Source organism: Chiloscyllium plagiosum, chromosome 25 (assembly GCF_004010195.1).
Source record: "Chiloscyllium plagiosum isolate BGI_BamShark_2017 chromosome 25, ASM401019v2, whole genome shotgun sequence".
NCBI classification, from domain to species: Eukaryota; Metazoa; Chordata; class Chondrichthyes; order Orectolobiformes; family Hemiscylliidae; genus Chiloscyllium; species Chiloscyllium plagiosum.
In genome coordinates this window covers 14,408,846-14,435,247 of record NC_057734.1, presented here as the reverse complement: position 1 = coordinate 14,435,247, position 26,402 = coordinate 14,408,846, and the positions used below count along the sequence as shown (strand labels likewise).

The window sequence follows — 26,402 nt, the reverse complement described above, 5'->3', positions numbered from 1 at the left end:
ATTTGTTAATATTTGGGAGTGGGAAGGATGCCAAAGGGAAAAAGAGCAAGCAAACAGCAGCATGGAGGACACTCCCCTGCAGCACCAGGCGTACCAGAGGCAGCAGCAGCAGCATCTCCTGACACCCCCCCCCCCCCCCCCCCCCACCTGACAGACTCTCCGGAATTGGCTGTGGTGATGGAGAGACTTACATTGAAAGTTGTGGCTGCGATTGACAAAATCCGTGGGGAGATTCGTGCCCAGGTCCAACCTATTGCATCCATGCTACAGAAGCACCAGCAGGAGATCCAGGGCCTCGGGGGGGAGGCTGGAGGAGGTGGAGGTTCGAACTAAGGCCTCGGAAGCTGCAATTGAGTCCTCATCCAGTCGGATCCAGGTGCTGGAGCGAGAGGTGTGGGCCTTGCGAGACCATATTGACGACCTTGAAAATCAAGGTCAGAGGATAAATCTCCGAATTGTTAGGCTCCCTGAAGGTGAGGAAGGTGAGCAGCCAGTCAGCTTCTTTGAAAGTTAGCTGCCAAAGCTTTTGGGCCTTCACATGGAGTCCAGCAGGCTTCAGATTGAAAGGGCGTATCGGGTTACAGTGTACAGGTCAGGCCCAGTGCAGCGCCCCCGCTTGGTCCTAGTGCACTTCCATTCATATAAGGACAAGCAAAAAGTCACAGAAGCTTCCAGATCCCAGGGAAAAGATCTGCAGGCACTGCTGTACAACGGGTCAAAAATCATGTTTTTCCAGGATATCTCTGCAGCTGTAATTCGAAAGAGGAAGTCCTTCAATTAAGTTTACAAGAGCCTGAGGAACCTGGGCATCCAGTACTCCATGAGATACCCCGCAATACTTTGTTTCGTGGGCCTTGCGAGACCATATTGACGACCTTGAAAATCAAGGTCAGAGGATAAATCTCCGAATTGTTAGGCTCCCTGAAGGTGAGGAAGGTGAGCAGCCAGTCAGCTTCTTTGAAAGTTAGCTGCCAAAGCTTTTGGGCCTTCACATGGAGTCCAGCAGGCTTCAGATTGAAAGGGCGTATCGGGTTACAGTGTACAGGTCAGGCCCAGTGCAGCGCCCCCGCTTGGTCCTAGTGCACTTCCATTCATATAAGGACAAGCAAAAAGTCATAAAAACTTTGAGATCCCTGAGAAAAGATCCGCAGGCACTGCTGTACAACGGGTCAAAAATCATGTTTTTCCAGGATATCTCTGCAGCTGTAATTCGAAAGAGGAAGTCCTTCAATTAAGTTTACAAGAGCCTGAGGAACCTGGGCATCCAGTACTCCATGAGATACCCCGCAATACTTTGTTTCAGCCACGAGGACTCAGTTTATACATTTGACTCAGCGGATAAGGCTAAAAACTTTGTGGACATTTTAAAATAGACAGATTGGCCTGAAGAATACGGCTAATGTTTGTTCTCTTCTCTATCTTTCCCTATGTTTTCCCTTCCTTTTTTTAATTCCTTTCTTTCTCCCTAATAATTTCCTTTTTGGAAAGGGGGGAAAAGACTTTTGGAATAAGTTGTTACTATTTTTTTTAATAACTGGATTTTCTGATGGGAAATTTTGTGGATGTTCTTTGCTGTTTCTCCCCTTTTTTTGTTTGTTCTGCTTCTCTTTTGGTCACAAGTAGGGATGACATGAAGCCAGGGATGGTTGGAGTGCTCATCCTGACTTGGTCTTTTTTTCTGTTGATTTAAAGATTATTTCTGGCCTAAGACTGGGGCACAGTCTGGGTTTGAAGGAGCTGTGGAAGAGGCGGTGAGTATGGACAGGGGAAAGAGTCTTCCATTCAAGGTTTTGTAGTTGGTTTCCTTTGTAGTTTTTTGGTAGTGATAGTTGTTTATCGTTATGATAGAATCGAAAAATGATATATACAAAAACTACTCTGAGTCTTTATTTACTTATGCTCAGCACTTTGTAAGCAGGGTTCTCCCTCTGAGAGGTTCAAGAGTGTCTGAAAGGGGAGATGGCTAAGTGTCTTATTAAATGGTGCACCTCCTGTTAAAAGGAAATAAAAAGTGCTTTCTAGCCTTAAGAGGGAAAGAGTTGATATCGCTTTGTTGCAGGAAACCCATCTTGATGGGTAACACCTGAAATTACAACAATGGGTTTATGACCGGGTATTCTTTTCATCCTTTGCTACTAAAAGTAGGGGGGTGGTGGTACTTATCCAGAAAAATCTTCTGTTCACATTATTAGAGCAGGTGAAAGATGAGCAGGGACGGTTTGTGATACTTAATGCCCTGATACAGGGGGAGGAATATGGCATTTTAAACACCTACTGTCCTCCGGTGCATCCCCTCAAATTTTAGATTAGTGCTCTGTTGGGTGCTTTTGGAACACAGCACATTATTATAGGGGGATTTTAATTGTCTTTTGGATCCGACAGTGGATAGGATGCCTTGTGGGCCCCCAACTATTTCTTCGCAAGCCAAGCAGGTGGTTGACTTAAGTGAGGAGTTGGGGCTGGTAGAGATTTGGAGATATCCACCTTTTTTTCAAACCCACATAAATGTCACACAAGGATTGACCTCTTTCTGGCTCCCATGGCCTTTCTGGATTTGATTATGGGTTGTAAAATTGGGAACGTAGCTATCTCTGATCATGCGACAGTGTAGTTGGAGGTTTAGGCCAAGAGTGAGGGGCTCGGTTTGTGGCACTGGTGTTTGGACCCTTTTCTCCTTAAGGATTCCAAAGTTGTGGAATACTTTTTGAAGACGTTTCAGGAATTCTTGATGATCAACTCAGGTGTGGCTAGTAGTCCGTCCATGCTATGGGAGACTGCTAAGGCCTTTGCTAGGGGATTAGCTATTTCCTATTCGGCTAGCCAGAAACGACAGGAGGAGGAACAGCAGCGTCTACTTGAGACGCGGTTGAAAGCTGAGGAGGCAGCACATTTTGCGCGGCCTTTGGTGACTAAGCTATAGCAGATCACGGCCCTTCAGGCTGCCTTGAATTCAATACTGACAAAACGCAAAGAAAGAACTTGCTTTTGCTTGACAAAGGTTGTTCGAATATGGGGATAGGCCAGGGAAGTATTTAGTGTACCCGACTAGGAAAAAGCATGCTCCCCAATCCATTACTGTAATCAGAGACAGTGCCAGGGGTCCTTACCTACGATTCTAAAAAGATTAATGAGGCTTTTTGGAGGTTTTTCTCTGAATTGTATCGGTCTGAAGGCAGGAAGGCTAAAATGGAAACCTTTCTTAAGAACCTGGACCTTGCAGGGTTAACCTTAGAACAGGCCTCTCTCCTTAATGCCCCTTGACAGTTCAGGAAATAGAGGAGGCAGCTAGGCAACTTCAGATGGTCTTCCCAGTGAGTTTTATAAGGAGTTTGTAGGGAATCTATCAGAGCCGCTGTTGGAGATGTACAATCACTCCTAGATGTATGAATGCCTACCACCATCTTTGAGAGAAGCTAATATTTCCTTAATTCTTAAGAAGGGGAAGGTTCCTGAGGATTTGTCTCATACGGACCCATCTCTCTATTAAATTCAGATTAAGATTGTCCAAAATCCTGGTGCTGAGATTGGAAAGAGTGGCATCGTAGGCAGCCCCTTATCAAACTCACTAAATTGCAGTTGCCTCAAGGAGGGGGGAGTTGACCAGAACTGTACACAATACTCCAAGTGCGGCTGCACTAGAGTTTTGTACAGCTGCAGCATATCATTCCGGAACTTGGTCCCTCTATTAATAAAAGCTAAAACACTGTCTGACTTAACAACCCGGTCAACCCGGCTGGCAATTTTCAAGGATTGGTGTACCTGGACACAGATCTCTGAATCACCTCACACTTGTCCACATTAAACTCCCATTTGCCACCTCTCAGCCCAGCTCTGCAGCTTATCTATGTCTCTCTGTAACCTACAACATCTTTCGTCACTATCCACAACTCCACTGACCTCTCATCTGAAAAATTTACTAACCCACCCTTCTATGCCCTCATCCAGGTAGTTTATAAAAATGACAAACAACAGTGGACCCAACACCAACCCTTGCGGTACACCACTTAACTGGACTCCAGGATGACAGTGGACCCAACACCAACCCTTGCGGTACACCTGTTAACTGGACTCCAGGATGAACATTTCCCATCAACCACCACCCTCCATCTTCTTTCACAAGCATATTACTGATCCAAACTGCTATATCTCCCATAATCCCATTCCTCCACATTTTGTATAATAGCCTACTGTGGGGAACCTTATCAAACGCCTTGCTAAAATCCATATACACCACATCAACCGGTTTACTCTCATCTACCTGTTTGGTCACCTTCAAAAGAACTCTTTTGAAGGTTTGTGAGGCATGACCTACCCTTCACAAAACCGTGCTGACTATCCCTAATCAAATTATTCTTTTCTAGATGATTATAAATCCTATCTCTTATTGGTAAAGTGTTGGAAAAGGTTATAACTGAAGTAAGGCTCACTGGTCTATAATTACCAGGATTGTCTCTACTCCCCTTCTTGAACAGGGGAACCACATTTGCTAATCTTCAGTCTTCTGACACTATTCCTATAGACAATGACAATTTAAAGATCAATGCCAATGGCTCAGCAATCTCCTGCCTGGCTTCCCAGAGGATCCTAGGATAAATCCCATCCGGCCCAGGGGACTTACTTATTTTCACACTCTGCAGGATTTCTAATACCTCTTCCTTGTGAACCTCAATCACACCTAGTCTAGTAGCCTATATCTCAGTAATCTCCTTAACAGTGTCGTTTTCTACAGTGAATACAGTTGAAAAATATTCATTTAGTGTTTCCACTATCTCCTCTGACTCCACACACATTAGAGGGTAGCTTAATAGGAGACAGTAGTTGCATTGAAATTTGTTTTTCTTTATTATACAGATTTGTTATTGATTGTATTTTTCAATAATTTTATGCTTGTAAAGTTAAAAAAATTTGCTAATAAAAAAATGATCCTAGGAAGGGGATAAACCATCCATTAGTGGTAAGGTAGAGGATTGTAAAACTTTTCTTGATTTTCATTATTTTCCCCTAATTTTCTTTTAAAAAAACTGAGCAAACTTGCAAATAATACCAAGAGGAACAGCTAGAGCTTCTTTAAGATACATTAAAAAAGGGAGAGAGAAGTGAACCAAAAGGCCCCTTGGGGAACAAGGAATCAGGAAATGACAGTGAAGATTAATGCAAAGTATTTATTTAATCCAGAGTAGAATACACTAACAGCATTCCAAAAACACCAAATAAGGAACAACAGAAGAAATAAATACATTGACTACGAGAGAAAAAGTGCTGAGCAAACTATTGGGACCTAATTGGATAAATCATGAAAGATTACTATCAGTGCATTCACTATTTATGTAGTAACTTCCTTAGAAGCTGCAGAAGTGTCAGATTATTGGGAAAACTGACAATGCAGCACTTTTGTTTTCCCTTTTTAAATCAAAGACAGGTAACTTTAGGTCAGTTAGTTTAATATTTGTTATTAGGAAAAGGTTAGTTTAGTGTAAAAGATGTAATTTCAGAGCATTTAGAAATACTTGATCAAGTAGAGTTAGCATGGTTTCACAAATTCATTCAAATTCAACGTATGCAATGTATCCAGATCCTCAGAAGGCATTTTCTAAATAGCCTAATGCATAGTAACTTAAAAGTTACAACTCCATTGTTAGAAATGCTACCAGTACACACACAGGATTGGCTAAGTGATACTAGCTAGAGTTGGATTACAGGGTCATTTTCAGTAATGACAAACTGTAACTAATGGAATGCCACAAGGATTAATGCTGGCCACAATTATTTAAAATGTTAATAACTTGAATGAGGAAAGCAAATGTACTATTGCCAAATTTGTGGATGACAAATATTGGTAGGAAGCTAAGTGGTGAGCTTGACACAAGATTGTGAATAGGGAAAGACTACAGACTCCTACAGCACAGAAATTTGGGTGTAATCATGCATAAATCTCAAAGCTAGCATCCAAGTTCAGTGACTAATAGGGAAGGAAAATGAATATTGACCTTTATTTCAAACAAAAAATGTTGTACGGTCTTGAAACCCAAGAATCCCAAACACCGAAAGCAGGAATCTTCAGCATTGCTTTGCCTGAGGCCCATTGAAGATGTTACCTAGTAGGGTAATGAAACATCTGAAAAGGAACCTTCCAGCTCAGTGAGCAAACCTACATCCACTAAGTGTACTGGAGACAAGTTGAGGCATTCAAAAAGGTTAGATAAAAGGAACAGTGCAACTTTGTCAGAAATAACACTAGGCACAATGCTCATTTGGAGAGCCAGCACAAACAGTGCAGCAAATGCATAATTCTGAAATTTGCAATTACAGGATTCACTTAAATTTCACAAAAACAGGTCGAACCACAACCTTTATTATATATTGCAAGTCAATACATTTACACATTACAGATAGCTAATTTTTTAAAAATCATAAGTAGCTGACAAGATTTTGCAGTTAACTGTATGCTGGTGATAAAGAAACCACAATGGTATGAGACAGAACATTTCAGTCATTTAAAAAAGGATACAGTCACCAAATTCAGTCCACAGTGAATGGGATGGTTACATACTGTATAATCAACATTAGTTTAGAGAACACAGCACACTGAATAAGTGTATCCTCAAGTTTTAAAATTGAAAGAAATGAACTGGCCAGGAGTGGTAAGTAATTTTGGTGTGAAACAATTCAGATTTGTAAGGATCTTTACAGTCTAGCCAGCTAATAATTACTTTTGAGATTCCTAAGCTTGTGCTCAAGACTAATAAAATTGCAGCATTCATATCATTTCCATACCTCTACCACCTCTCTATCCAAGAATGAGGTATAGATTTTAGTCTATTCTATAGAACGACAAACATATGCACACAGACACAGTAAATCTTTGTTTACTCTCCCACCCATTTCTTAAAATATTCAGGAAATCATTAACAACACTATCTCAAGTAAAAGTACCGAACCTATAATAAGTCCTCTCCTCTTCAATCTCCCATTAATGCAGTATCACATTAAGGAAAAAGCATCTATGATTAATTCAATGAATGAATGAATTGCTTAGAGCTGCAAAGCCCACCATTATTCCAAGAACAGCCCACAGCTCTACCCAGAGGACCTAAAATCAAGAGTGAGGAAGGAAAAAAAAAGGAACTTTGGAGAGATGGAAGGAAAATTAAAAAAAGTTATCACAACTTGTGACTGAGTAACAATTTGTTGACTTAAAAAAGGGGTCTTCATAATATTAGCAAGCTATACCCATGATCTGCTCAAGACAAAAGCAGTGGTGGCCTCTCAAGCTGCTGAGCACAGGGCAAGAATATTAGGCATGTTATTGCGCAGTTATATTTGCTCATTCAGTTACTGATGCACAATGTACTGGTGTTGCCTGGGTTTCAATTTGATACTTGATCCTGAACTAATTAGGCACAGAGCCAGCACATTGTTGGAAGAAAAATCACAGTCAATGTTAAGAGATAGGTGCAATGACCACCCTTACCTTGAGGGATAAACTTAAATTTGAGTTTCGTGATGAATACCTGGTCAATGTTTCTAAAATAATTAAAACAAACATTTCTTTACTGATGTCACAACCTTATGACCAAGCAGAATTTGTAGCAGGTAGTACCTCTTCGAACTCTCATAAGTCGTAAGTCAAGTTTAAACAGGAGCAAATCAAGAGCCACCTCATACATTTTAAAAAACAAGTTTACAATAAAGATATTTAAAAGTATACAAATACACCAACTGCAAGAAAGGATATTTTCCCACTGAACACATACAACATTTTAAAATGTCCCACAGCACTCCAGTTGCGGAGTCAGTGGTAGAACTCGCTTACACCTGACCCACACCAAACGATGATTTCACATTAAAAACTGGAACTTCTGTCTACTAAGACAATTCCAAATCTAAAGAGACATCTCTTCAGGCAACAAATAGATACCAATAAAAGTATGAATCTGCCTCCTACATAGGCAGTAAAACCTTTACCAGTTGATCTAACTGAAGTTACTGCAAAGGACAGAAAAGGGGCAGCCATGTTTTTCTATTAAAACTCAAAAGGTTGAAGAGATTCAAATTTCAAGACCAGCAAGTAATTTCTATTTACTGCCATATATAGACAAATTTCCTACAACAGAGTTTATCCTGCCAATTGGACGACATTTTTCACCTGCAGACAGGCACAGTGGTAACCCAATCCCAACAAGGTGCTCCATGGTGTGGATCAAAGACATATGCCAAAGCTGATTCAGGCTGAAGTTCTCTTTCTACAGATCTCCATCCTATACATACATCTTTGCTCTGCCCCAGTTGGCCAGACTGAACATACTCTGTTATACACATCTTCCTCTTCCACGCGAGCAACTGTTTCCTGTGCATTTTTACCACCTTTAGAGGTCTTGAACTTCTTAGCTTCTCTCATGTACATTTCTGAAATCCTTAACTATGTAAGTAGTACAGTTTATTAAATAGTCTTTATCAGCTTCTAAAATGATGCAAAACTGGACAGGTTGCAAGCAGTTTTGCAATGAAGCATCTTAATGCTACAATTTATTCCAATGAGACTGTAGATCTGAAGGACAATTCAAGCTCACCTACTGCTTTTTCAAATTAACTATGTATTATTAAAGTACAATCCAATGAAGTGCCCCTACAATTTATTGTCAAAACTAGTCCAGAGAAACTGATGTGATCCCCACACAACACAACTGTCTTAAAAACATTACCTCTTCACAGTAATTAGGACTGATCTGCCATGCCCAAAATGCAGATTAAAACTTTTACATGTACAATTTCCTCAAAGACAAAAGTTATTTCTCCAATTCTGTATATATTGTGCTGTTACTTAAATTGTATGAAAAAATGAATTCAAAAGAGACAGATGGAACATAATACAAGCAGAGATAAAATTAACTCCTATAAGAGAGAACAGAGCAAGGAGTTAAAAAAAATGACAGAAAGCAACAAAGTTCAAAAGGTAAATACCACCACTACCAGCATTGAAAGTGTTACACCCTTACCTAAAATGACAAGAGATAAAACAGAAAAATTGAACAAAAATTTCAGGTTGTCACCAAACCCCAACTATAACTGGGATGGTTAGGTATTACTCTTCATTTGGGACACTAAGTCTTTTGAACTTATTAGTAGTCCTTTCCTATTATGTGATGCTTCAGACTGATCACACAACGTAAAATCATATCCTTAGGTTGTGGGTTCAAGATTGCAAATTTCCAAAGCAGACCCCACTGAAATGGAATGAGTATCAACGTGAACTGTTTTCTTCCCTAACCGGTCAGTTGTGTGGTCAAATGTCTCCACATTATTCACTTGAATGAAGTGCACAAAATGCCTAAATTAAATTTTCTACTGCCTTTTAAGTTACTTATGTGGTGCAGGGATCCAAAAAAGTGAGCTCCTGGTAAGAGTATATATTTTTTAAACCTCACAATGAAAACAAGAGTTGAGAGGAAATAAAAACACACTACCACTTAAACCACACTCAGATAAATATTTCTTTTGCATAGAAAATAAAAGAACATCCTGAGTTTTAGCACTAGATATAATTTAGGAGTTGGACACCATTGTAACAAGTGTAGTTCCATTTCATCACTCCTCTTCTTTCTCATCATTTTCTGGTCTTGTTTTCTGCTGAAATGGAAAGAGATATATAATTATCAATCATATGGGTTTTTGTAGTAGGTAAAACAAACATACATATACCCGACAACCATAACACCACTTTCCTGAAAATGCTACAGCGCAATTCTATGAAAACAAAGTTCTCTTATCATCACTTGAGCAGTTATTTTTCATTTGTAAGCTCAGTATGAGCAAACTCTTCACCATATGCACTCAATGTGTGCCTAACCCACTAAGGATCAGATGCAAGATGCTAAGCTAATGATCAGATGCAAGAATCCCAGCAGCTACTAATTCTCTTTCCTTAGCTCAGAAGTGTGAGAATAATTGTAACTTGCAACCTGGCAGAGACTGATTTCCAGTTTGTGCTGTGAGTGTTAAACTTGGGGCCTCCTTGGCCTGGTTCAATTTTGGACCATACCAACTGAGCCATCAGGAAAATCAAAACAAATAAAACATTTAAAAAGATTAACTTTTTAATCTTTTTTAGATTCCCTACAGTATGGAAACTTGATTAGATTCCCTACAGTATGGAAACAAACCCGTTGGCCCAACAAGTCCATTCCGACCCTCTGAAGAGTGACCCTCTGAAGAGTAACCCACCTAGACCCATTCCCCTACCCTTGTCTAATGCACCTAACACCATGGACAATTTCCCATGGCCAATCCAGCTAACCAACACATCTTTGAATTGGGGGAGGAAACCCGAGCACCCAGAGGAAACCAACACAGACACGGGGAGAATGTGCAAACTCCACAGACAGTGACCCAAGGTGGGAATTGCACCAGAGTCCCTGGCACTGAGGCTGCAGTGCTAACCACTGAGCCACCGTGCTAATTTTCTTCAAGGACACAGATTTTCAACATAACATTCAATTAAAGTTTTATTAAAAAGTATTAAATTGGATATTTGTAACTAAACAGGAATATTTAACAAACTTGCATCTTTTTTCCTGCAAGTGTACAATTGCTCAGTTGTGATTACTAATGCCTGAACTCAAACAAGTTACAGCAAGCTATTTATGAACCTGAAAGATTTTAACCTTAACAGACTTCTTGCTATCTACTTTGAAGCAGGATTACCACTTGAGTATAGGTGGTGGAACCAGATGGCAACACTTGTTCCAAGAAACAAAGTAATGGAACAGACTAACTCCTGGATTAGCAGCATTAAGCACTGTAAAACAGCATACAAGTAATGCACAGCAGATGAGGCTAACTAGCACAGTCATAACAAGCAAAACTAAAGGTAGACGATCAGCTAGATTAATCTAAATATTGGATCAGTCAAAAGACCAATTAAGTAAAATAATTGTGCCATAAGTTGCTGGTTTCAACAAAAAGAAGAAAGCAGGGTCCACTTAGCACCTGCATAGTGAGCTTGTATATCCCGACTTGCTGTATGATTTCTGGGACACTTGCTACTTTTTCCTCATCTACAACAGAACAGACAACTGCTCTGTGGGCTCTTAAAAGATAATACAGAATCATTACATGGCTCAGCAACAGACTTCAAAAAGAAAAGGTCTAAAATATGCAGGTTGGCAATTTTCTGGAAATCACAAGGAGTAATCAAACACTGTGACAAAGGATTAGTTACCCCAATTCTCTCAGAAAAAGTACTTTGTCATCTTTGGTTCAGAGTTGTACGGCAGTTATCTAGTCAATGTATGTGGAAAATGGAGGTTCCAGTCTCAGATAACCATATCCCTTGCTTATTGTAAGATTGCTGCTTTGACAGCCACTGATGCAAGGGTCATTTGGCTGATTAGGTCACAAGAGTTTGGGCTGGCTTGGTTAAGAGTGGGCCACAATGATTTACCAGGAAGAACACACAAGATGTTTACATCTGGATAAGAGCATTTTTGATGACTGAGTAAACAACCATTCTCCAAATCTCACATTGATGTTAGGAATGTCAGGACCTGCAAAACCTATACTTCAAACTGTCTATTTCATTCAAGACAGTACGGAGTCAAGATATCTCCAGTGCATGGACACTTCAGACAGGTCAGTCCACAAAATCCTGAGACAGAGCAAAAACAGAAGCAGCAGATCTCAATTGTTCACCATATGGAATGCTCTTGAATTTAAGACATGACAATTTAATTGAGGCTTTGGCTAGAGAAAGATCACCAGGGAACTGAGTCAGTTTGGGGAGAAGTTATTCATCTAGAAAAGAGAAAAAAAGGAGGCAAGTTATCAGGAGCAGAGAATAGTTTGGGGCTGGACTTCAGAGAAGGAAATGTCCACACGAGGGACGGAGTAAAAAATAATTGGGCCTTTTGATCATTTTAAGTAGATGGCATAAACCTATTTTTTTTTTAAAAAAGTGAAAATTGCTTATGGAAATTGCTTGTTGAACCAATGTTTCTTTCACTTATGGCACAGTAAATGCAAAACCTCTTAACTTGAAATCACGGCATGTGACCCTTTTAGTCAGTTTTGGAGATTTTAATTATTTGTCACCATTTCTATGGAGATTGTAACACCCCCTAAAGTCCGCTAATTTCCCAACACTTAATTCTGTAAGTCACATAAGAAACACACTTAGTTAAATTATCACCAGTGCCTCAGGAACTACATTCCAAACTGGGCAACGTTAGGAGAGAAACAAAATATATTGGTGATTAGACAATACTGAAACCTTACCCTGACCAGCTTATAGAAACTTGATAATGCATTAGTTCTTCTGAGTTTATTTTTTAAATGACCATGTTTCTTCAAATCAAAGGTCATATTTCCCATGCAATTTAAAAATTATTTACCTTGATTCCTGGCACTCTGCTCCTCGAGATTGGAGGAACTGTGCTCCGAGAAACCCTGGATCCTTCTGTTCTCAGACTGAAAAGTAAACACAGGACTTATAAAGACAGCAAGAATAAAAAAGAAATCAGCTCTACTAAACACAGGTTATGTGTAATGGAGAAGATCACCCAGAATAAATACTGATCTTCGCCTGGGGTTCTTTGCTTTCAGTGAGAACCAAGATTGACAGTGCAGGACATATGCCAAATTGAAAAGATCTGGAGAAAAAAAAAGCAATAAATTAAGAAGTTATGGTTACATAGAAAAATCTTGGAGTTTCTAATGTTTGTAGCCTGGAGAGAAAACAGATCTCTTGAACTAGATTTCAAAATAATCCACACAATAGCCTTGGAAAAATATTATTTACAATCCATGTTTTTTTCATGTAAAGTAATTAGAGTGCAATGTATCCAAAATAACTGATGACTGAAACAAAGTGAAAAGGTCAGCTATGGGAAGGGCATAAAGATGAGATTATTGTCTAGTCATTAACTTGTCTATGAGGTGGCAGATGGATTGCAAAACAATATTAAACAGAGTGCTGGAGATACTTCTCTTTCCACAGATGCAGAGTATTAGAATCTTAAGAGTCTGCACAAAGATTCACTAGATTCGGATTGACTTCGGATTGGTGGACTGGTCTGAGGTGAGACTAAGTAGAATCTCTGCAATTTAGAAAAAAATGAGAAATAAATCTCATTGAAACAAATACCACAACAAAATCTGACCATAATGCTCAGAGGCACTTTCTCCTTACTGACTAAACCAGTCTCAGGAGAACAGGTTGATCATTTAATACTGAAATGAGAATTTTTGTTTTCCAGTGAGTGGACTGTGAATCTTTGGAATTCTCCAGAGGGAACTGCAGATGCTCTATTGTTGAATAAATTCCTAGCTGCAATTGATTCATTTTTAGAAGCTTATGGATTTCAGCACCTAGTAGAAAAGTAAACTTAAGGCCAAAGATCAATAATGATCTTGGTAAATGGTGAAGCAGGTTCAAGAGGCCATGTCTTATTTAAGAACAAAGAAAATTTACAGCCCAGGAACAGGCCCTTCAGCCCTCCAAGCCTGAGCCGATCCAAATGTACTGTCTAAACCGGTCACCCAATTCCTAAGCATCTGTATCTCTCTGCTCCCCTACTCATGCATCTGTCCAAACGCATCTTAAATGAATCTACTGTGTCTGCCTCTCCTATCTCTGCTGGCAACCTGTTCCAGGCTCCTACCACCCTCTGTGTAAAGTACTTGCCGCATATATACCCCTTAAACATTTCACCTCTTACCTTGAAAGCGTGACCTCTCGTTATTGAATCCTTCATCCTGGGGAAAAAGCTTATCTCTATCTACCCTGTCTATACCCTTCAGGATTTTGTCGACCTCAATCAGGTCACCCCTCCTTTTTGCTAATGAAAACAATCCCAACCTACTCGAACTCTCTTTATAACTAGCACCTTCCATACCAGGCAACATCCTCGTAAACCATTGTCTGCACCCTCTCCAAAGCTTCCACATCCTTTTGGAAATGTGACCAGAACTGTACATAGTATTCTAAATGCAGCCGAACTAATGTCTTGCACAATTTTAACATAACCCGCCAACTCTTATACCCTGGTCTGATGAAGGCAAGCATACCACATGCCTTCTTGCCCACTCTATCCACCTGTGCAGCAACCTTCAGCGTACAATGGACCTGAACTCCCAGATCTCGCTGTTCATCAACTTTTCCTAAGGCTCTTCCGTTTACTGTATAATTCACTCTGGAATTAGACTTCCCAAAATGCATCACCTCAATTGCCTGGATTGAACTCCATCTGCCACTTCTCCGCCCAACTCTCCAGTCTATCTATATTCTCCTATATTCTTTGACAGACCCATATGGTTTCTGCTACTTGACCAATCTTCGTGTCACCTGCAAACTTGCTGATCATATCAACAGTGTCCTCATCCAGATCATTTATGTATATTTCCACTCAGGAATGACACATAACCCAGTGCCTGATTCCAAATCTCCACCATTTTGTCTAATAATGACTATCTTTTAATACAGAGCTCTGGAAAAGAAAGAACAGTGTTTAACACATTAAAGCAACACAACCTTTGCACTTTTCCACAAGAAAAGTCTTCTGGGCTTTTAAGCACCAAGCTGAATTGGCACAAACAGGCAGAACGCTGAAAACAAGAAACAGGTGAATCTGTAAAACAATTTATTCTCATGCTTAAACTGTATTACATTGGTCTAACACAGAATTTGGGAAGTGCTGCTTTAACTACATTGTCAGAAACTCTTACAATATCTACTTATGTTGGAGGACTGACAGTTCCCAGCTTCAATGAATATAATTATCACTGGAGACTCTGCAGATCCTTTTAAAATAGAAGCCACCTTGGATAGAAAGCAACTTCATAGTTGCTCATGACATACAGGACCAAACACACGAAGTTCACCTCTGATTCTCAAATCAGGAATCTGCATTTTCATTTAAAAAAGGAATGGCTCCCTTTCTCCCGCATCACCTTTCTCCCCTCCCAGATGACAAGTCTTATGATTCTACAGGAACAGCAATTCAATTCCATGTCCAAACATTGGCAGAAAGAGGCGGCAAGCTATTCGACCATGGGAGAATTTATTTCCTTAGCCAATCTCAGCTTTGTTTGATGTTAACCAAAATGCAGCCAGGATAACGATTAAGAACCACCATTGGAAATGTCCTTTCCTAAACTCCAACTGCTTCCCTGGCTTTACAAACATTGGACTTGTGTTGTTCAGTGATACAACACTGGAAAAGAAACAAAGAAACAAACAGTTCTACTTCATGGTTCATTCTTAGATGAAGTGGTGAGCAAGTGAGCTACTCAGACCACAAGAAAAATGCGTTGTGTAAGGAATCACGTCAAACCAATGCATGCACCAGAACAGTACAAAAGCACATGAAACAGCAGAGTCACCAAAAAAAACTTAATATACAAGAGAACCACAATCCAAAGGGATAAGCAAACCAGCATCTGAACACAGTTTGAATAAACAGGTGACACAGGACAGGAGGGATGGCTAAACAAAATGCAGTTTTGAGCACTTTGAACAGGAGGGCACATGGGTACTTCCCCCTCCAATTTTCAACCCTGCTCTCCAGAAGGTGTTGGCAAGTGGAGCATAACTCATTGGATGCTCTGCACAAAGTCTATCACATCCAAGTTGCTATTGAGATCAAAGTTCAAACGGAGAGCTCTCTAGTCAACAATAAGCTGGATGACATTACAAAGAGCCCAATGCAGTCACCTGAACAACATATGTATTTTTCAGTGGGAGGAGTCACTGGTCAAGGATTAGAAGCAAGAATCCTGGCTTTCTTGGTCCATACAAACTCCACAAATTGGGAAATACATTTAGGGCAATCAACCATCATGGAAAAGCTCATTTTCTCCTCATCCCTACAACCAGTGTCTAGAAATCAAAACTATTTGTATCCCACAGGTGATTAGACTAGGTTGTTTTAAATAACCATCCATTTTAACAATCTAGATGCTTGTTTACTTGGCCCTATTGTTGAACACACTTTCACCTGGATCTAGCAGTGGGTGCATGTGGAAAGTTTGATTTGTAGCTTTCTGGAAATACATCTCCAATAGGACGAGTAGAACCCACAGATGTTTCCAAAGGTTTCCGGGCCCGCCGCCTCAATTCAGATGTTTCTCTGTTGGGAAGCTTTGTACTTCTTGTATTTAGGGTACTGGTCTCCGTGTCTGGACTTGCTGGAGACTTATGGGCACCAATCCCCTGTCTAAATGTTGCTGGAGCTCCTGTTGGTTTTGTTTTTTGTGCAGGTCGAATCGCTGGTCTTGCCTGGACATTGTCCAGATGCGAAAAATAATTTGGCCTGACATCTCCTGAATCAGAACATAAATCATGAAGAGCATTGAAACTATCGATTCTGAAACAAAACTATTCTTTCTAAACTCACTAAGCATAAACACAATGTGCTCCAAAAAATTTACATAAACAGAACACAGAAACCTCCACACTGCTATAACCAGATTTTTAATTTAACCACAGGATAACACAGTGTTACGAGCTAGGTCAGCACTTATGGCCTTTGTCCACTTGCCCTCAAGATGGCGCTGAGCCTTGAACTTCTGCATTCCTTGTGAGATAGGTACATCCATTGTTCTATTAGGAAAGGAGTTTCAGGGTTCTGATCCAGTGGCAGCAAAATAACTATCATGTAGTTTCAAGTCAAGATATTGCAGCTTGAAGGAGAACATGCAAGTGGAAGCATTTCCAGGCATCAGCTGCCCTTGTCCTTGGGAGATGGCAGAGGTCACAGATTTGAAAGATATGGTTAAAAAGGAATTTTGGCCAAATGCTGCAGAGCATTTTGTAGCATAGTGTTAATGGGTACCAGTCATGCACTCCCTTTTGCCTTGATTAATATCAAGCTTCAAGTCCTGTTAGAGCTGTAGTCATCTAGGCAACTGCAGAATTTGCCATCATACTCAATTTGTATCTTGTAGGTGAAAAAAACTTGGAGAGTCAAGGATGGTATGCATCAGACTCCCAGCTTCTGGTCTTTCTCTTGCAGCCATTAATATGGCTGGTCCAGTTCAGTTCCTGCTCAATGGTAGTCCCGCAAGGAGTGAGACTCAGCACTGGTAAAGCCATTGAACATCATGAATATGGTTCCCTCCAACTGAAGGTGATCTTTGCCTTGCACTTATGCAATAAATGTTACTTGCCGCTTATCGCCCAAGACCGTATATGAACATGGACTACTTCAGTATTTTTGGAATCATGAAGGGTGCTTCTAATCTTTTGATGGAAGGAAGACAGACCCAGGGTTGAGTAGCTAGAAGTGACTGAGTGCAATGAGGAACTCCTGCACAAATTACCTTGTGTGCTAAGCATGACTCCAACTAGTGGGGTGTCTCTTTTTCTCCCAACCCACCCATTAGCTTTGGATTTGCAAGAGCACTTTGATGCCAGAATCTGTCAAATGCTGCTTTGATGTCAAAGGCAAACACTCTCACCCCACCTCTAGAACTTAATCCTTTTGTCTATGCTTGAACCAAGTGTCATGAGGTCTGTGCTGAGCAGCCTTGGCAGAACCCAAACTAAGCAGAGAAGGTGATTATTGAGCAAATGCTGTGTTGTAGCACGGTCAATGATCCAGTTCCATTACTTAAATGATGGACACTAGGTTGATAGGGCAGGATTGGATGGTGTTGGATTTGCCCAGAGTTTTGTTGATAGGACCAATGATCAATTTTCCACATATTGTTGTGGATATCGGTGTCTATCCTTCAAGAAAGTTAATTCCCCTATACACCTAAAATGTGCAAAGACAAAATAGCTCATGTAAAAGTTAACTCAAATTTCCTAGATTCTTTGATTATTCAGTATCTATGTGAATCTGGTGTGGTAATCCCCTATTAAAACAAAACACCTTGCACGCTTAACTGATATCAGCTCTAACAGATGGATGGATATGATTACATTACTGCTTGCACTGGGAAAACAGCAAGGAAGATAAAAAGTTGTACCTGCCTGGCAACATAATCCATATTGTAAAGTTCAAGAGTGGGAGCACTGCAGCATTGGGATGCCTGAATAAACAATCCACTAACTCCTAAAATGAAGGCTCTTGTTTAAAGGAGGGCATATTTCATGTGTTTCTGCCTAGCCAGAAAATGACTAACATTTGCACATTGTCTCCCTCACGCTGTGAGAAAAACACACTTTTGCATTTACCTTGGTGTCTCGGTCGGTGAGTGGGCACTTGTGGAGGTTCTCTTGTTTCAGTATTGGTGACTAGGAAAGGCCGATTGATTTCTTGATCAGGTGGTCTTGCAGTTGGTGGTCGCAAATCACACTGATTCTGTTAACAGAGGAGGAGGAAAGTTATTGGCTCTATGTTCATGCATAAATAGAAGGCAGACAGTGCTTTCTCAAAAAAAAAAAGGCACTTTTTTTATATTTATATTCCAGATTTTAAACTCGGCTGATTAGGGATTTGAAATAAAACTCTTACTTTTAAACAAAAAAAAAAAATTTACTTTCAATATGGGTACATCCACATCATCCAAAACCCCAACCAGATTTTTAAGAAATACGGAATGCTCTACAAAGCTGCTAGCTGAAGATGAGATATTGACTTGGATTTATGTTGCTAACAAGGAGTGTACAGGTAATCTCTGGTGACTGCCACAGTCAATATACAAATGACATACCAGAAGAAAACCCCAGAAAGCTGTGATTCAATCCCCCATCTCAAAGTAATGGGACTGTTTTCCAGCACATTCACTTAGATATAGAACATACCATATTTAAGATGTATTACCAAATCATTTCAAATTACATGGCAATATCATGCAACCTATTAAACAAATGAATTAGAAACTTGCATACTGCTGGCTCTAATACTAAGAACAGTGTGCAGAGGAGTAAAGTCTTTTCTCACAAAAGGTGAATGCTTCTGAGTGAACGAAGCTCAATATTCAGACAATTCAGGCAATACTAATCATTACTTGCCTTGTGATACAGTTTTTAAAATAATTTTTCCTTTTTACCTGATGTTGATACAGCATATCTTCTTCTAATGCATAACCACAGAACTCACACGGAATCATGACATCTCCATCACTGGAACCCACAAATGGACTATATGATGGCAGTGTGTAGTCTTCTGAAAACAATTCAGGATTCATATGGTGACGATGGGAGAAAATGTCATTCGTCCTGGGAATGGAGACCCTTTGTAACGGTGGTATAAGTGTGGTACTTTTACTGAATGATGCAAAGGCACTTACTGGGTTACAGCCAGTCTGTTAAAACAAAAATCATAAATCAATTGCTTCACAAAGGGAAGAGAAAAAAAAAAATCAAGTGTCAGTATAAAAGTTTCTCAAATCAGACTTCATTTGTTCACAATTATAACTGACGTTTTTTTCCAAGAAATTTTTATTCTTGTCTAAATTGCCTTCAGATTGAATAAAGTGTCTACATTATTCCAAGTAAAAGTCATTCTCTTACCATCTTAAGCAACATTCACCTAATATGGGACTTGTTTTTTTTTAAATTTATTCACTCATAGGATGTGGGCATTTCTAGCGAGACCAGCAGTTACGGTCCACTCCTAATTGCCCAGGAGGCAGTTAAGAGTCAACCACATTGCTGAGGGTCTGGAGTCACATACAGGCCAGATTTTTTTTTCCCCTAAAGAACATTAGCAAACCATTTAGATTTTTCCAACAATTGACAATGGATTTTAAGGTTATCATTAGACTCTTAATTTCAGATTCTTTGTTGAATTCAAATCCCACTAAGCCATGGTGGGATTTTAACCCAGGTCTCCAGAATGAGCTGAGTTTCTGGATTAATAATCTACTAATATTATCACTAGACCATTGCCTCCCCATCTTCAAATGCGAACTATTGGCAATTCTTCATCATTGCACGAACAACTTTTATTTAAATAACATCTTTAACATTGCAAAATGACCCAAAACACATGGTTTGATTAAGCAAAATAAAGCAGACACCAGGCCAAAGATGATTTTAGGAGGGGTGACAAAAAATTGTCAAAGAGATTGATTTTAAGCAAGATCAAATGAAAAAGGATTTGGAGGAGTAAAGTGATCATGAAGCCTTGGCAAGTTAAGACAAGCTTGAAAAAGTAAAGATGGGGGAAAGCACAAAGAGTCAGAGTCAGAGGAAGGGAGAATTGTTGTTTTGTAGTTTTAAGACAGAAAATGTTAGTTGAGGAAGGGCAAGAACAAGTGGAAGAGATTTAAACATGAGCACAAAATCATAAATTAGACGTACTATGAGACCAGGAGATCAGTGAGGACATGAGAATAATGAATGTGCAGCACTTCTTGCAGTCAAAGATAAGGAAGCAAGAAGTTTCCACAGAGAAGAGTGAAAGACTTGCGAGCAAGGCACTGCAAAGTGGAAATGAGAAAGCCACGCACAAGGGTTTTATCAGTCAGTAGGAATGTGGATGATATTATATAAATTAAACCAAGTGTTACTTGTGGAGTGGTCACAACTCAGATTTGAAAAGAATGCAACTGCAATGACAAACATATTTGACTTGAGATAATAACCAGGGAGATTGGAATCGGTGATATGGGACAGTTTTATAATGGGGTTTGAAGTTGGTGATTTCAACTTTCCACAATGTTTACCTGGAAAAAAAACTTACACCTTACCCAAGATTAGCTACTATACACACGGTAAGACAAGGACGCTAAGGGGTTTAATAATATGAAGAAAAGGGGAAAACAAGATGTCATATGACAATTGCTAAGAACAGCATATAGACAAAGAGGGACCAAGTATTGATCCTCAAGGGATTGGAGGTAACAGTCCTGAGGCAGGTGGAGTGATCGCTGACAAGGATGCATTGGCCATGATCAGTTAGCCAAGAGTAAACAAAGCAAGTTCAGATCCCTGTAGAAAAGTAGTGAAGGATTGAGTGCTCTCATTGACTTCAGGGAGATCTAGGAGGAATAATGCACCCTGGTTACACAGGATGTCATATGTCACTTTAGTTAAGATTGCATCTGCTTTCATAAGGACAGAAACCCAATTATATAAAATAAAGGATTCAGATAGTTGCAGCCAAGATGTACCGCCATGGATTTGGGAATGATCAAGTCGCAAGTAGGGTAGTATTTCGTGATGAGGATGAAAAAGAGGGGTTGTTGCTTTAAAGAAAAGCAACAGCAGTGAGGCAGAAGCGGAGTCCATTTATCATGCAAGCCAGCACAAATGGCATTCAAGGTCCAGGAAGAGGATCAGATTGGCAAGTTGATTTCATAGTCAAAAAAGAAATAATGGTTCAGGACAGACAAGGGAATGCCTGGGAGAGAATTTAGTAGCCAAGAATGTTGAGTAGCAGACGTAATTGAATGGACAAGGTAAACATTTTTTACTTGCAGGATGAAAGGAGATACAAGTCAAAGGAATTCAGAGGCTGACTTGATGGAAAGAAATTGGAAGTGTTTATGTAGCTATTTTCGTCCTTTCTAGATGAAGCAATTCTTAATTTGACTTATTTACCTCCCTCCTCCTGATTGAAGTTATTATATAAAAAAATTGTTTTAGCAACACATTTTGAAAATAAGATGAATTCTTGATTTTTAACCATCATAAACTTAACTTTTTTTTATTTTTAGGTTCACTGTTGCAAAGTGTTATAATCCAGTACAAAATAGTTAATAATCAAACATAAAATTAAATACTTGAACCTTCATTCCTAATTTGGTTAGAAAAGCAACCTCCTAATAACCTTCAACTGACCCCAAAGGATTACTCTTCAAACGAGTAGTCGTCAAAGGAACCATTTCAGAGACTTCCTGAAGGCTTCCCTCAAGAAATGAAACATAGATGTCAACACATGGCACACCTTATTCAGAGGGAACCTGATCCATCAGCAGGAGAAAGTATGGTAAAGATATTGAAGAACGAAATTACAGGAATCGCAAGGACTAATTCCACCTCCTGGAAACACCTGCTAAATCTCTGCGGTTAGAGGTACAGCTTTAGAATGGACTCATCAGCCATAGAACCCATGACCAGTGATGCAAAACTTTCTCGGTGGACATAGTCATTAGAGTGATTGCTGATGATTTTGTTCTCTGCTCATCTAGTTTCCCCTTAAATACACTTCAGTTTTTTTGCCTCAACTATGCCACGTGGTAGTACCTTTCATGTTCTTACCACTCTTTCGGTAAAGAAGCACCCCCTACATTCTTTTTTGGATTTATGAGTTGGGTTATATTTGGATTTATGACTGCTAACTTTTCAATCCCATATAGGCAATGTTCACCAAGCTCCACTGCAGTGCAGCTACCTGAAAATTCCTAAGACAACTAAGCATAAAACAGACCTATGCGGATACTACACAGGCATAGCCATGCTAAAGCCCATGCACATAATTGAATGGGCCACATCGGAGAATAAATCAGATTGTGATGTTGTTCATAGGTGTCAATTTTTTTTCCTTGATTTATGCTCTTGCAATCAAGGTCATGGCAACATTATTTTGTGCGACTTTGTTAAAGATGTGAAGAACATAGAGAGGATGGGAACAGAGAAGAAAGTACCGTGACTTAAGTAGGGGCAAAATAATTTGATTATCCTTCTCTTCATGATCAGATTTGGTCTCACACCAATGTGAATAGAATAGGGCCAAACATAGGTTGAACCTTGTTCAATGAAACTGACTCTGCAAAGCTACCTCACTTTCAAGGAACATTCTTCTCAGATAATAGAACAAACTTTTCCCAGCTTTCATTATCTGCCCTTGGTGGTCACTGTGACTGACTTCACAACTAATTATCTTCATAGGCAGTTATAACAAGTCTACATTCTATACATTTTAAGAATGCAAGAGAAAATGCTATGCTGGCAATCAGACTGGAAAGATAGAATAAGACAATGATGAACAAGATTTTTAGCATTAGCTGTTCATTAATGTTGATAATCAAATTACTGGAGAAAATTCAATCAGTAATACTTCCATCAGAATTACTAGATCAGAGTCAGTCCTGATTTGTTAGAATGGACACAAAAACAAACCTGGTGAATAATTAATTCTTCTTCAGGGAAGAGTTCTTCACAGAACTCACAAGGTAACATTGTGACATCATCTAAAAGAGGGAAAAAATGTTCAATTGTCAACCAAAATTTACAATTACTTTCAAAAGACACTGATGAAACATAACCATAATTAATCTATTCCTATTTTACTCAGGTTTAAATCCAGGTTGACAGATGTAAAGAGAGGCTTTCCTTCATCTCACATCTAAATGAGGGGTTCCAACATGGTGCTTGATTAATGCAAATCCACAAAAAAACTTGCCAACAGTCCACATCCTTCATCTCCAGATCACACAAAGCTTGGCTGAAAAATAACATACCTCTTGTAAAAGTTAAAATTAGGTTTTCAGGGATCAAACTAGTCATGGATTATTAGTTACCAGTAATTACAATTGCTCATCAACGGGGAGGCAAAATGTGGTAAACTTTAGATTTTCCCCTCAGCTAATTAACAAGATTGACAAATAGAACATAAAATATTGTGCTGACTTGTGAAAATAATCTGATTTCCAACTAACCGACACCGTTCCATTATTATCCACATGTCCAATACCCATTTAAATGCCTTTAATATCGGCCGGTCTACTACTGTCGAAGGCAGGCCGTTCCACGCCCCTATTACTCTCCGAGTGAAGAAACTACCAGTGATATCTGTCCTAAATCTATGTCCCCTCACCATCTGAGGAAAAAGGCTCTCACTATCTAACTCTCTGATTACCTTTAAGTTTCGATTAAGTCACCTCTCAATCTTCTTCTCTCCAATGAAAACAGCCTCAGTTCCCTCAGCCTTTCCTCGTAAGGCCTTCTTTCCATACCAGGCAACATCCTAGTAAATCTCCACTGAACCCTTTCCAAAGCTTCCACTTGCTTCCTATAATGCTGTGACCAGAACTCCACACATTACTCCAGGTGCGGCCTTACCAGTGTCTTGTACAGCTGGAGCATTACCGCGTGGCTCCTAAACTAATCCCACTACCAATAAACGCCAACATACCACATGCCTTCTTAACAACCTTATCAACCTGGGTGGCAATTTTCAGGGATTTATGCACCAGGACACAGATCTCTGTTCATCTGCACTACCAAGAGTTTTACTATTAGCCCGATACTCTGCATTCCTGTTACTTCTTCCGAAGTGAACTACCTCACACTTTTCCGCATTAAACTCCATTTGCCACTTCTCAGCCCAGCTCTGCATCTTATCTGTGCTCCTCTGTAACCCATAACGTCCTTCGGCACTATCCACATCTCTGCCTACCTTAGGTGTCATCCGCAAATTTACTAACCCATCCTTCTACGCCCACATCCAGATAATATATAAAAATGCGAAAACAGCAGCGGCCCCAAAACAGATCCTTGTGGCACACCACTAGTAACTGAGCTCCTTAATGAACATTTCCATCAACCATCACCCTGGCTTCTTTCAGCTAGCCAATTTTTGATCCAAACCACTGAATCACTTTCAAACCCAAAACTCCGTATTTTGTGCAATAACCTACCATGTGGAACCTTATCAAACGCCTTACTGAAGTCCATATAACCACATCAACAGCTTTACCTTCATCCACCTGTTTTGTCACCTTCTCGAAGAACTCAAAGTTAGTGAGGCACAACCTATCCTTCACCAAACTGTGCTGACTATCCCTAATCAAATTATTCCTTTCCAAATGATTATATATCCTATCGCTTATAACCTTTTTCAACACCTCACCCACAACTGACATAAGGCTCACTGGCCTATAATTACCAGGGCTGTCCCGACAGTCCTTCTTAACCAAGGGAACAACATTTGCTATGCTCCAGTCTTCTGGCACGACTCATGACGACAAAGATCAAAGCCAAAGGCTCTGCAATCCCCTTCCTAGCTTCCCAGAGGATCAGAAGAAAAATCCCATCCGGCCCAGGAGTTTTAGCAATTATCAAAGATCTGAAAATAGATAAAACCTCCTCTTTGTCAACCTCAATCCCATATAATCTTGTAGCCTATATCGCCGTATTCTCACTAACATTGCCCCTTTCCAATGTGAATACTGACGAAAAGTAATTCATTAAGCGCTTCCCCCTATGTCCTCCGATTCCACACACAACTTCCCACTGCTATCTTGGAGTGGCCTTAATCTTACTCTAGTCATTCTTTTATTCCTGATATACCTATAGAAGGCCTTAGGTTTTTCCTTGATCCTATCCACCAACTTCTCACATCCCCTCCTGGCTCTTTTTAGCCCTCTCAAAAATCTTTTCTGGCTAACTTATAACTCTCCAGTCCCCTATCTCAGCCTTTATGCCTCACCCTCACATAAGCTGCCTTCTTCCTCTTAAAGAGAGCTTCAGCTTCTTTAATAAACCGAAGACAATATCACCCATCGCGAGATCATTTAGAATTAAAAAGTACACAGCTTAATTTAAACCGGAGAACTAATTTGCAGAATGTGTTCATGAGCATTAATAAAACAATCATATTAATTAATGGAGGCATGCAACTCTCTACCCTCAGAAGCGAAGAAAGATGACATTTCAGAATTCGAGGCCTGCCTGTCCCAGGTGGGGCACCAGATGAATGATGACAAATTTAGTACTCGAAAAAATTCCAACATCTGCCATCTGAACTTAAAGATAATCAATTTCCACTATTTTGTCTTCCAATACTAAGAATATAAACAAATCGATGTTTCATCCATGTTTCCCACACAGGGCAATGAAATTTAACATGCCAAAGACTACCATTGCTAAAACTGATGAAAAACTTTCATTGTTGAGACAACTGGACACAATAATAAGTACTGCACAGTGGTTGCATCTTGTACAGCAAGTGGATGGCACATGATTGAAGACCATGATGATATTCAAGTAAAGCTCTCCCAAAAGAGACTTATGAAAGGCATGCTGGTCCAGGTTCATGAGGAAGGCTGGATGGATGAAAGCAATTGCAACAACAGCAATATGGAATTTGAGATCGGGGGATTACACAAAGAAAAATTTTACTCTTCAACATGTTCAAAGCAACAAATGTTGATATTTAATTCCTGATACAAAATTAACCAACATCAGCATAGCACTATTCAGTCATCTCTTAAGTGCTAGGTGGTTCTTCCTGCCTGTGTAAATAACCCTCTCAAGGATAAAAAACCAAGGTATGCAGAATTAGAAATTGGAAGGCAAAAGAAATGGACAGCAAGACTGGTATCTACCAACTGCCAGAACACAAGGAATGTGGAGGCCATTTGGAATCAGGACTATCCCTCACGGTATCATTAACCTAATATTTCCAAAAAGGCCCAAATGCATGAGGAACTAAAATGGTCAGATCTGCTTGTGTTATCAAGATGTGGGTGCACTGCACCTTTCAAAGTTAAAAGCAATAGAACTACTGTAC

General features: G+C 39.8%; 1 protein-coding gene across 4 annotated transcripts in view; it reads right to left on the bottom strand.

Annotated features, from left to right (window-relative positions):
* Window positions 1-6,336: 6,336 nt before the first annotated feature.
* The window catches only part of trafd1 (TRAF-type zinc finger domain containing 1), a 43,800-nt gene continuing 23,734 nt past the window's right edge, over window positions 6,337-26,402 (bottom strand). The window contains exons 7-12 of one of the 4 annotated variants that reach the window (XM_043715559.1): window positions 23,009-23,079; window positions 18,991-19,245; window positions 18,173-18,299; window positions 15,990-16,314; window positions 12,387-12,462; window positions 6,337-9,627 (exon numbers count right to left, since the gene is read on the bottom strand). In XM_043715559.1, the coding sequence (XP_043571494.1) occupies window positions 9,586-9,627; window positions 12,387-12,462; window positions 15,990-16,314; window positions 18,173-18,299; window positions 18,991-19,245; window positions 23,009-23,079 (896 nt within the window). In that variant the 3' untranslated portion in view covers window positions 6,337-9,585. Of the gene's footprint in view, window positions 9,628-12,386; window positions 12,463-14,620; window positions 15,207-15,989; window positions 16,315-18,172; window positions 18,300-18,990; window positions 19,246-23,008; window positions 23,080-26,402 lie in introns of those variants that run through there. The other 3 variants (XM_043715560.1, XM_043715558.1, XM_043715561.1) reach the window with 3 other exon arrangements.